At 35.0% G+C, this 13,397-nt stretch overlaps 2 protein-coding genes across 4 annotated transcripts in view; one reads left to right on the forward strand and one right to left on the reverse strand.

Moving 5' to 3' along the window:
• LOC148307286 (beta-1,4-glucuronyltransferase 1-like) overlaps positions 1-13,397 on the reverse strand; it is a 197,457-nt gene that overhangs the window by 88,552 nt on the left and 95,508 nt on the right. The window lies entirely within an intron of this gene.
• Prip (aquaporin prip) overlaps positions 1-13,397 on the forward strand; it is an 88,759-nt gene that overhangs the window by 55,067 nt on the left and 20,295 nt on the right. For both annotated transcript variants that reach the window (XM_088263624.1, XM_088263625.1), the window contains 3 exons: positions 1,050-1,193; positions 2,201-2,326; positions 10,993-11,157. In XM_088263624.1, coding sequence (XP_088119750.1) covers positions 1,050-1,193; positions 2,201-2,326; positions 10,993-11,157 — 435 coding nt within the window. The remainder of the gene's footprint in view (positions 1-1,049; positions 1,194-2,200; positions 2,327-10,992; positions 11,158-13,397) is intronic.

Genomic DNA, 13,397 nt, shown 5'->3' on the forward strand with positions numbered 1-13,397 from the left:
CTTGATATTTATTGTTAATACATTGTGTTATATTTTTAAACTTAAAAAACGTTCTCCTGAAAAATCTAGTTTTTTTTATTTATGTCGTTCTTGAAAGGAGTAAGCGATATGTCGGTAGTGTAATGGCAAACGGGTATATCTGTCAAATTTTTCATTTTCACAGGGCAGAAAGTGTTGTTTTTGCATTTTGAAGAAAAGGTATTGTTTGCTTATTTTTAAAAAAATACAGTATACTAAATATTTTTCAAATATAGAAAAAAACATTAAGGTTTTACCTAAAAATATCTGTTGCACAATTAAAAGTTCAATAAGTGGCTTGATATTTATTTTTAATATATTGTATTATATTTTTCAACTTAAAAACGATATCCTGAAAAATAAAGTTTTTTGATATATCACGTTGTTGAAAGGAGTAAGCGACATGAAAATATTGCAGAAAAACTCCTCGTGATTTATATGGGGGAAGCGGCGTGCTGGTTAGTTAGAACAGTAAAATCCCTGCAGTTCAAAAATCATATGGGAATTAAAAATTCCAACAGCAAAATTATTTATCTCTAGATACATATTTATAAATTACAATTGGTCGCAATACGAATAAAGAAATATTTACAACGCAGAAGACCGAGGAAAACTTGGCATGATCCAATATTTCGAATACTAATAGCCGGAATAATCAGCGGATATATATGAGGAGATGCGTGCATGGAGGTGAAGATTGTTTGCAAAGACATATTGGTATGGCGTTCTATTCTCTCTGCCTCTCCCTGTGGAGAGCAGCGTGGTGGTTAGTTAGTTTATAACTTGTTTTACACGGCAAGTGTATCCGACATTGTAGAAAAAGCTTAAAACATATTAAGCATTTCAATACATTTTTTGTGTAATTAGGGTCGGGGTTGATGAAAAAAACGGTGAAAGTTGTAAAAGAAAAACATTGTTTTTTAATCACTTGAGTTTATATTATTATAGCGACTAGTTTCGGATGCTATGCTTCCATCTTCAGGACCAAATATAAACTAGTTATATTAATATTAATTTTCTGTTGTCCACAGACTATCGGTCACGTCAGCGGGGGTCACGTGAACCCTGCAGTCACCATCGGACTCCTGGCGGCCGGCAGGATCACCATCATCAAGGCCGTGCTATACATCGTGGTGCAGTGCCTTGGCGCCCTTGCAGGCTCTGCCCTGCTCATGGTAAGATTATGGTGCAATTACCGTCATTTGTGATATGTGATCATAACTGTCAACAATATAACCCACAAATAGTAGAAGAGCAAGTTCGGATCGTGTGGTGAGAATAGCAACGGACAGCAGCGTAAGAGGTAGCAGACCGCCAGGAAGACCCCCTAAACCTGGAGGGGTCTTCCACCTCCCAGAAGCGGACCGGCGAATGACAAGAAATAGAGAGGAAGAAGAAGAATTAGTAGATTAGTAAATATATCTAGGATAGAAGATAAAACTGGACAAGGAAAACCAAACAGCGGAACTGGCAGAAGAATAGAACTGAATAGAACTTTGGCCGACTCAAACACATTCTAGAGCAGTAGTTCTGAACCTTTTTGAAGTCAGGGAGCACTTTTGATCATAAGGAAAATTCGTGGTACACTAAAACGGTTGGAAAGTTTATTTGCGATTATTTTCTCGATATCATCCGACATGTTTTTTGTTTTATTATTTTTTTGCTTTAAAAATTTCCGAAGAACTTGCAAAAAGCTCGTGGAGCACCGGGTAAAAACCACTGTTCTAGAGAGTGAAAAAATTCGAATTGTCTGAAAATATAAACTTATGAATCCTGCATACTGCCATGCGTACATATGCATTAGAGACTATGGCTCTGACAAAAAGAAACGCAGAGAAGCTCAAATGCACACAGCGATCCATGGACAGATCCATGCTTGGTTTAAGCCTGAGGGATGATCTCATCAAATATGAGGAAGAATATGGAAGTCTGGGTATTTACGGGGTAACGACCGTCATAGGCTGGTTTAAGTTCTACCCATTCTACCCATTATTGACAACCACACTACTCAAATTCTTGGAAGTTCTATATATATGAACCAATTTTGAAACATTGTTCTTGAATCACTAGAACCTCGCTAGAGACATCTATTGGTGAGATGAAAAATGTTTGGACACACTCAAAATGTTGTAAATGTTTGTTTTTGTTATGTTTTTAATAAACTGTATTTCTTTGTTTCCAGTCTCTGACGCCCGAAGAAGTAGCTGGTAACCTGGGACTGACAGCAGTGGCTTCCAAGCTAACAGCTCTTCAAGGATTCGGCATTGAGTTCTTCCTCGGATTTGTTCTGGTGCTAGTCGTATTCGGGGTAAGTGATAACATAACTTTGTAACAAAAATTCTAAAAAATTGTATAACATTTTGATATCTCGACATAAGTGAAGAAGAATATGGAAGTCTGGGTATTTGCAGCTCTTGTAACATACCACCAGTGTTCACTTTACACACGTGTAACATTCACCTTTCACCCATGTTTGACAACCACACTACTCCAATATTTGGAACTCCTACATACTATATCGCTCACTCTTTTCAACAACGTCATATGTCCAAAAACTTGATTTTTCAGGAGATCGTTTTTAAAGTTTGAAAATATAATAAAATGTATGAAAAATAAATATCAAGCCCCTTATTGAACTTTTTTACTGTGCCACGGATCTTTTTAGGTAAAACCTGAAGGTTTTTTCTCCATTTGAAAATTATTTAGTATTTAAAAAAAAAAAAAATAATAACAAAACCCTTATCCGCACCCCAATGGTGCATAGGGCACTGCGTCATATAAACGCAGTGTTATCTTGATCGTTTACACATGAAGGAAAGGTGATCAGCCCTCCGCTTCAAGTACTAACTAGTCCAGGGTAATATTGAATAAATATTACAATGAAAAAATCACTCATATTTATTCTTACCCCCCCTGGGAATCGACCCCGGGTCCTCCAGAACGGTAGCCGAGCGTGCTGACCATTACACTACGGAGGCGGCGAATACATTTTCTTCAAAATGCAAAAACAACACTTTCTGCCATGTAGCGGGTAAATATTAAGTTAAAAATATGCCTCTTTTGCTGGGATATAGTACATTTTCTGGGCATTCCGAAAAATTCCCTACTGAAAATCGACGATTTTTAATTTATGACGTTTTTGAAAGGAATGAGCAATATATCTAAGCCATAAACTGATTAATTATATCTACATACATATATTGAAACATATTTTTTAATTGATGAAATAGAAGTATTTGCGTATATAATAAGAATACAAATATTTCAATAAATATTTTCGATTGACATCCCAACACAGCTGAAGGAGAATGTGAAAGACTAGGTATTTACAGGATTTTCAACTGTTACAGGCTGATTTAAGTGATCGTTTTACACTTTTGTAACATTCACCATTATTCTACCCATAATTGACAACCACACTACGAATTTCAAATGCATCGAAACACGTGTCACAATAGATTTTAATAAATAGTCGTATTAACCGAGTAAAACTAATTAAAAAATGGACAGATATTACCACAAAGTTACTGCCGAATCTATTAATGAATTTTTATAATGAAATTGGCATATTTCAAAGTAATATTTTGAAGAGGTTGGTATCAGTAGGTACAATGCTCTGTTTCTCAATATAGCCGCGGGGTCAGGGTCCTTTGAAGCCAGCATTTCGTGATTTTAAAGGTCATCAATCACGAATACAAAACAATCTTTTGTGTCAATACCTTATACAAAGGACTCGAAAATGTATTTGGGCATTTGTTTCAAAAGCATAATCCACTAGTTAATTCGTTTTTGAGACACTCACGAAAAACTAGCGACCATTTCGAAAAAAAAACATTTTCTTCTAATTTTCACCCGTATTTACATACATTGGTGCATAGGGCACTTCATTAGATGCACGCAACGTTCACTTATTTATTTTTTATTTTTCCGTCATAGGCTAATTTAAGTGATCACTTTACACGCGTGTAACATTAATCAATTTTACCCATTATTGAAAACTACACTACTCGAATTCTTGGAAGTTCTACATATTATATGAACCAATTTTGAAACATTGTTCTTGAATCACTAGAACTTCACTATTGGTGTGATGAAAATAAGCTTTTTATTGAGCAGAAGCATTGAGATTATAATCACACACATGAAAAACGCCAGAAAATATCCTTTCATTTTTATTATTTAAGCTTACAATTTGACCAGATAATTTATTTACAACATTTTTAGTGTGTCCAAATACTTGTTCACAAATCTGGATTATCTCCAACTATAGAAGTTATTTTTCATATTATTTTTCGACACCTAATCAAAGATGAAGAAGAATATGGAAGTATGGGCATTTACGACCCGACTTATTTTTCAAAATTTTCATAAATTTGAGCAGTGTGGTTGTCAAACCGCTTTAAGGCGGGATAATCGATAGCCCGCAACATTTCCTTTTAAATCGGGAAGAGGCGAAGACTGTTTGCAAAGACAGATTTAATGTCGCATGGGTTAAGACCCAACATATAATAAATCGCAACTCAATTTTCTTTAAACCCCGGTAACATTTGACGTAATTTAATTTTTTTCTCATAACACCGTTTATGTATTGAAAAAAATATATTTTTTTAGAAATAAATACAAAGTTTTGAAAAGAAAAGAGTTATCGAAAGGTAAGGATTGATTTTTTTTAATATTCTTCAATATATCGTAGTCGTACAGGAGAAAGTGACCAACTACCAAAACGTATAATGTTCAGGAGGGCCATTTAAGTCACTTTTGCTTGGCAAAAAAATAAACATCAATGCAGTTAGTAATTTTTAACAAGTCAATATATTATACTTCCAAGTTTAAAATCCTTTGGGATTTTTTCAGGGTAATTATTAAGCTAGTAAGAAATCAAATAGTCACGTTTTTGTAAAAAAAAAAATGCACTTGGTCACTTTCTCCTGTATGACTACGATATATGGTGTGCCAAAAATATATAATTCCAATATATATTCTTAAAAAAGTGTGGCTTCTCGCGAAGGCGGTCGAGTACTGAATAGTATATTTGAGAATACACCCTTACGTTATTATTTTTCTACAACATTTTGAGTGTGTCCAAATACTTGTTCACAAAATCTGGATTATCTCCAATTACAGGAGTCATTTTCATATTATTTTTTAACATCTCATCAAAGATGAAGAAGAATATGGAAGTCTGGGCATTTACGGGGCTGACGACCGTCATCGGCTGGTTTAAGTGATCACTTTACACACGTGTAACATAATAAAGCTTAATAAAAAAAGCTTCTTTACATCTCACCAATAGATGTCTCTAGTTAGTGATTCAAGAACAAGGTTTCTAAATGGGTTCATATATATAGAACTTCCAAGAATTTGAGTAGTGTGGTTGTCAATAATGGGTAGAATTGGTGAATGTTACACGTGTGTAAAGTGATCACTTAAACCAGCCGATGACGGTCGTCAGCCCCGTAAATGCCCAGACTTCCATATTCTTCTTCATCTTTGATGAGATGTTAAAAAATAATGTTATTATTTTTCATTTATGATAACAGCCTAGCTAAGAAGCAAAGTTAAAGAAAAATATCCCCACTTGTGGCGCATGCGTCATCTTTCCGCTACGATAAAAGTAATTGGTAGTACAAAGTGACCACACCAGAAATGAACAATTACTGTTAGAATTTATATTGTAAATAATTACAGTAACAACTGACCACCATCTTGTAACAGCATTCTTGCACGCATAAATATAAGTGCAATTCCATGAATTAAGAAAAATCTTGGGAATCTTGCTTACTATATAGTTCCTAGTAATCTGTATTCTCTCATCCGATGGAATAAAAAACAATGTTTAAAAAAATAATACTGGAATAAAATTGCACAACATTGTTTAATTGATTACTTTACACACGTGTAACATTCACCAATTCTACCCATTATTGACAACCACACTACTCAAATTCTTTGATAAGATGTCAAAAAATAACATGAAAAATAACTAAATCCTATAATTGGAGATAATCTAGATTTGTGAACAAGATTTGGACACACTCAAAATGTTGTATCTATAAACCTTGTACATAAAAAGCAAGTAATAATAATAATAAAACCCTTATCCGCACCCCAATGGTGCATAGGGCACTGCTTCATATGGACACAGTGTTATCTTGATCGTTTACACACAAAGGAAAGGTGATCACTTTGTCCGCCTCCGTAGTGTAATGGTCAGCATGCTCGGCTACCGTTCTGGATGTCCCGGGTTCGATTCCCAGGGGGGTTTAATAAATATAAGCGATTTTTTCACTAAAATATTTATTCAATATTACACTGGACTGGTACCTGAAGTGGAGGGCTGTTCACCTTTCCTTCATGTGTAATCGATCGAGATAACACTGCGTTTATATGAAGCAGTGCCCTATGCACCATTGGGGTGCGGTAAGGGATTTAAAAAAAAAGTTATCACTTAACTCACCTATGACGGTCGTAAGGCCTGTAAATACCCAGACTTCCATATGCTTCTTCATCTATGTTGAGATGTCAAAAAAAGAAAAGAATTTCCAATGTACAATAATCGAAATGAAATGCTAATTGAAATGGCTTCATCATTTAAATTGGACACGAGTTAAAACAAGATGTACTTGATGATCGAATAAAATTTGTAGTGATTGAACATTTCACAAGATGCTAATCGGACATATTAGTAATAAATGTCGGCGTAACAGAAACAGGGTCAATATTTAGCAGATACAAATATGATTTCAAGTACTTCAAGTGGTAGTATGGACCGGCACCGCTGCACTAAGCGCCGAGGGGGTATCTAACACACTGAAGATGTGGTTAATTTAAAACCGCTGGTTTTTATAACTAACTAACTAACCATCACGCAGCTTCGCCGCAGGGGTAGGCAGAGAAAAAAGAACGCCACACCTTTCTGTCTTTGCAAACATTCTTCGCCTCTTTCACGTTCATGCATATCCTCATATGTATGAGCCGATTATTTCGACACTTAACTTGACCTGTACTGGTTTTTCAATGATCCACATTTAAGGCTGACATCTCAAACGTTTAAATTCAGAACGCGAACGGAAGCGTTAGGAGCCGGACGTCCTCCTCCATGCGATTTTTTTTTTAAATATTTATTAATATGATTATTTTTGGAATACTTATACATAAAATATATTGTAAAAATACTGTTAATTTTTTTAGCTCTTAACGTTTAAATAACTCTTCTCTTTTCAAAACCAACGAAAAACTTAATTTTTTCTTTACGAAAACGGTGTTTTAAACAAAAAATCCATAACGTCAATTTTGATTGATTATCCCGCCTTAAGGCTCAATATATGATAAATCGCATGGACGTCATCGTTATCTTATCAAGTTTTTCTCGGCTTTTATCTGCTTCTATTTCCAATTTCAACTATTCCATTTCAATTTCGTAATATTTCCGCGAGCCTTAGCGGCTCATTATTACAAATAGGTATCAAATTGCCCGCCTCCGTAGTGTTATGGTCAGCACGCTCGGCTACCGTACTGGAGGTCCTAGGTTCGATTCCCGGGGAGGGTCAAATAAATATAAGTGATTTTTTCACTCCAATATTTATTCAATATTACCCTGGACTGGTATCTGAAGCGGAAGGCTGATCACCGTGTTATGATCTTCATGTTAATGATCAAGATAACACTGCGTTTATATGATGCAGTGCCCTATGCACCATCGGGGAGCAGATAAGGGTTTGAATGAATGAATGAAAAATGAATAAAATTGTGGTAGAGTGGATTCGAACCGAGAAACTCGATTTAAGAGTCCGCGACGCTAACCACGGGACCACAACCCGAGACAAAAAAATAGATTTAAAAAAAATAGATATCTAAAACGTTAGTTACGCCGTCTGCGCTTAGCACGGTTGAGTAGATTGAAACGCAATGTTATTGTGTGTTACAGCTATAGAGAATAATATTTATAGGCTGATAAAGAAAGACGAATGGTATCCGAAACGTCAATTAACAGCTATCAAAGCAGCCATTAGCCCTGGGAGAATGGACACGAAGTTATATTCCGTTATTTATTGGGATGGAAAATCGTTTTAATATGTAAAATTAGCTGTGATCTGTAAAAATCACGGGCAGACGAAATTAGTCTACGTGTAAAACAGCTTCACGACAGATTTCTTAAACGTAAATTTATCAAATTTTTGACATCTCAACATAGATGAAGAAGAATATGGAAGTCTAGGCATTTACTCACGAGTAACATTCACCATTCCATCCATGATTGACAACTACACTACTTAAATATTTGGGACTTATAATATATATATATATATATATATATATATATATATATATATATATATATATATATATATATATATATATATATATATATATATATATATATATATATATATATATATATATATATATATATATATATATATATACATATAATATATTTCATACAATTCACATGTCGTTTTAAGTATGAGTTCTCAGCAACATCCATGGTTGGTTTGAGTAAGCTTTTATTTAGAAGAGACCCTCTAACTCATTTTTAAAGCTTACTCAAATCAACCATAGATACTGTCACGAACTCACATATGAAGCGATGTGAGAATTATATATTACTGGATATATGGTTTGTAAGAGTTTCAAAAAGTTGAGTAGTGTGCTTGTCAATCATGAGTAGAATGGTGAACATAATGCGATCACTTAAACCAGGTCATGACGTTTCGTAAGCCCTGTAAATACCCAGCATCCATATTCTTTACAACATTTTGAGTGTGTCCAAATACTTGTTCACAAATCTGGATCATAAAAAACTCTTTTATTAGTATGTGAGGTCCGAATCCTGGATAATAATATTTTATATTTGGTGATTATAATCCAGGATTCGGACCTCACACACTAATAAAAGAGTTTCTGCTCAATAAAAAGCTTCTTTTCATCTCACCAATAGATGTCTCTAGTGAAGTTCTAGTCATTCAAGAAAAATATTTTAAAATTGGTTCATATATATATAGAACTTCCAAGAATTTCAGTAGTGTGGTTATTTATAATGGGTAGAATTGGTGAATGTTACACGTGTGTAAAAGTGATCACTTAATGCCTATGACGGTCGTCAGCCCCGTAAATGCCCAGACTTCCGTATTCTCCTTCATCTCGAGATGTCAAAATATAAAAATAACTCCCAGATTTATGAACTAGAATTTGGACACACTTAAAATGTTAATTCGTTAAAAAAATTCTCATAACCTTCGATGTATTTAAATAAATATGATAAAATATAAAATTTGAATCGTTAAAATTTATTGGTTGAAACGCTGCGCTCGTTTGATTTTATGAATATGATGAATTCGCCATTAAAATTCAAAATAAATAAACACGAGTTAATTGATTTTGTTTGATGGTGGATATATTTTGAATATTTTTGATATATTTTAGTCTTCCATAACTGTATTATTATTATGGAATTTGCGTCACGAATTCTGAAAGCGGAACTTGCGGTTAGGTTGGTATAGAACTCTGAAAGCGCGTCTCTTGGGGCCGGCCTGAAAAATGTCGTAGTTCAATTTTGCAGTTGAACTTTCAGGAATTAAAATGGTGTATTTTAAGCTATGAGAAATTTCAGGCGAAAATACTTTTATATTTTATTACAACTCAAGATTTGAAACACATCAAACAAAAGCTAACACATCACTATTTTGGTCAAAAGAACTGTGATTATTTTGGAATAGAGTTGTACAAACTTCAATTATCCATAAAGTATTATTTTTTGACATCTCATCAAAGATGAAGAAGAATATGGAAGTCTGGGCATTTACGGGGCTGACGACCGTCATAGGCTGGTTTAAGTGATCACTTTACACATGTGTAACATTCACCAATTCTACCCATTATTGACAACCACACTACTCAAATTCTTGGAAGTTCTATATATATGAACCAATTTAGAAACCTTGTTCATGAATCACTAGAACTTCACTAGAGACATCTATTGGTGAGATGTAAAGAAGCTTTTTATTAAGCAGAAACTCTTATATTAGTATGTGAGATCCGAATCCTGGATTATAATCACACACATGAGAAACGCCAGAAAATACCATTTTCATTTTTATTATTAAGCTTATAATTTGACCAGATAATTTATTTACAACATTTTGAGTGTGTCCAAATACTTGTTCACAAATCCCGTAAATGCCCAGACTTCCATATTCTTCTTCATCTTTGATGAGATGTCAAAAAATAATATTAAAATAACTCCTGTAATTGGAGATAATCCAGATTTTGTGAACAAGTATTTGGACACACTCAAAATGTTGTATCCATAAAGTCATTAAATGGCGAAACTTCGCATGCATTTAAGAATTAAACTCACAAAATACAAAAAAGCACCTCCCAGCAAAGCACACAAATCACAATTAACACACTTTAAACATAACGTTCATAGAACTACAAGATTCAAAACACAGAAACACATCGAACACATACCTCTTTTGGCAAAATGAACTTTGATTATTGTGCAATAAAGTTGTACAACTAGCTTCCATTATGTGTTTAAATATATATATATATATATATATATATATATATATATATATATATATATATATATATATATATATATATATATATATATATATATATATATACCTTCATTTGTAAATGATCAATATAACACTGCGTTTATATGATGCAGTGCCCTATGCACCATTGTGTAGGGATAAGGGTTAAAAAACTATATATTCAGAATTGTGCAAAATTGTGAACGTAAAACGTACGTGAACGTAAGCCAGCCAAATGCCAGGTCGTAAGCCTTGGGATGCTCAGACTTCGATCTGCTTTTATTTAGAAACGATTGATGCTTCATCTTAAGTTTCTCATTTCTGTATCTTGATGAGGTGTCCGCTGAACACATCTCAAGATGACACCTATAATACACATTGACACTGTTTGACAATGCCCTACTTAATATTCCTGTGTCTTGATTAGGTTTGCGATGAGCACAAGCCCGACTCCAAGTTCATGGCTCCCCTGGCCATTGGTCTAACCATCACCCTTGGACACCTGATGGCCATTGACTACACCGGCTCTTCGATGAACCCAGCTCGCTCGTTCGGATCCGCTGTCATAGCCGGAAACTGGAGCAACCACTGGGTAAGTGAGAAACGAAAAAAACTTACATCTAATTTCAGCAACACCCTCCAAGGATCTTCTTCTCTCTGGCTCCATCCCAACTTATCGTCTTCGGAGTCAGTTCTTCTCGTCATCAGGCTACATATAGGCCTTCTGTCATGGCCAACGTCACCTAGGCCATGCCATCGAATCATGTTGTCTTTTTATAGCATCCATGAATTTTTTGATAACCTTCAAGGATACCATGAAATAATCTACAAGACATTGAAGAACATTGGTGCCGTAAACCAAGCTAGGACACAAAATGCCGAACCCTCTTCTAATGGAACGGAAGGCCTGTTGACGACAGTTAACAGTCCAGCTTCTCCTGAGGAGTGCAAAGTGGTTTCCTCCCAGCAATGAGCAAATGCTGACAAGTTCCTGATTGGCCCACACTAGATTATCCCTCCTGTTTCCAACACAGATTAAAATAAAACATGTTTCTAGATAAAAGATCAAAAATCTTTTAACCTAATGACCTGATGAATGATCTTTAAACCTTGTACAAAATAAGCAAATTAAATAAAAAGTGCCACTCCCATCTAAAAAAAAGATACGATAGACGAGTCAACAAGACAGTGCGCACACGTGTACCTTTCAATGTTTGAACCCTTTGTAACTGTTTTAAACTAAAGGGCAGATGGTGTTCATCTGTAAATGTTATGCCTTGTAAAAGAGGCTAGCTTAATGGCGGCTTTCGGGAGCTTTCCTAGCTAATTGAATCGATTTTTCTTGACGACAGCTATGACCATGGGTTGCTGTTTCCATTCCGTCATCATATAGGTGGCATTTGGTCCTTACCGAGTAGAATTTCTTTTACAAAATACTTATATCAAGTATTTATAACTTCTCAGAAGTTCTATTATTTCTAAATAATACAATAAAGATAGTGGCAAGAAGTCACCTAGTTTCCAATTGAATTACTAGTAATTGAATCGTGCGTACCTAATTAAAACAGTTAGAGAATAGTTGAATAGTTTCTAAATAATTATTTCTTGATGCTTATGCAAATTTTGCATTGTCTGTGATGAAACGCAGGCTATGAAGGTATCTAGGAGCTAAGTGGTAACCTGAAATAGACCATTGTAAGAGAGAAGTGTGTACTGAGAGATGTGTAGTTGATAAGAGGTATGAATTGTTGATTGGGTTGTCAGCATACACTGCAGTCGGATAAAAACAACATACCTAACTTAACAATTGACTCAGAATAGAAGTTAATTTACCCTTTGACTGCCTGATCGTGAACAATTTCCATTCCTCTTCAAAGCACATCATTCTTCAGTCATTTCCTATTCTACATTTGAGATTGCAAAAATGATTTATATGAAAAATCACAAGACTATCGATAACATTATTTTGAAATCTGTAGAGAACTAAGGGAGATATTAAGGTTTAAACTTTAGATATTTGAATAAAACGAAAAAAGTGCGTTAGCATACGTCATCAAATTTCCGTCATTGAACGTTTTATGATGTCATATGGTTTATTGTCTGTTTAAAGAGCTTTAATAGTAGTAGTGTGGATTGTTTGTTTACCACTACACTACCATTTGTGCTATAAATATGAGGGGAGGGGGGAGTGGGAAGGTGGATCATAGATATCAAATAATAGAGCGGCCAATAAATTAGCAATGACACCATCATTAAAATAACTCCATCGTTTCTGTGACGTCGTTCATTGCCAACTTACGAAAATTACGTTTTTTCGAAGGCGAATTTTCCAAGAAAAAATTATGAATGAAAATATTAATTATATCGGCTATATAAACACTTCACGAGTCTAATACAATCCTTTATAGGTTGAGTATGTTAAATTATATATTCCTCCCGTCTGACAAAGATCCATTCTCCGTTAGTACCGTGATTTGTGTCGCACAGAGGGTTAGGTAAGGTCTAACGCTTGTCCCACATTGTAAGCAACGCGCATTGCGGAGTCGCCTAGGTAGGTACCCCCGTATGACATGACAGTTGCTGCTTGCCAGATTAGGCACTTGATTGGCTCTTCCTGTCGGCAACACCGCGCTGCGCAGCGCGCTCCGCGCAGAGACATACCGGCACACGCCCGGGAACTGGCGGGAAAACTGACACAGAAAACTGACAGATGACAGCTCCGCGTTCAAAATGTCGCCGCGTTTTGAATGCGAATATCTTACAATGGCGTTATGATTTCATTGTATAATTATATTCAAGGCCATAGCTAAATCCTCGTTAGGGAAAATTCAC

Source organism: Brachycentrus maculatus, unplaced genomic scaffold (assembly GCF_059751285.1).
Source record: "Brachycentrus maculatus isolate JH-2025_06_01 unplaced genomic scaffold, ASM5975128v1 h1tg000202l, whole genome shotgun sequence".
Classification (NCBI taxonomy): Eukaryota; Metazoa; Arthropoda; class Insecta; order Trichoptera; family Brachycentridae; genus Brachycentrus; species Brachycentrus maculatus.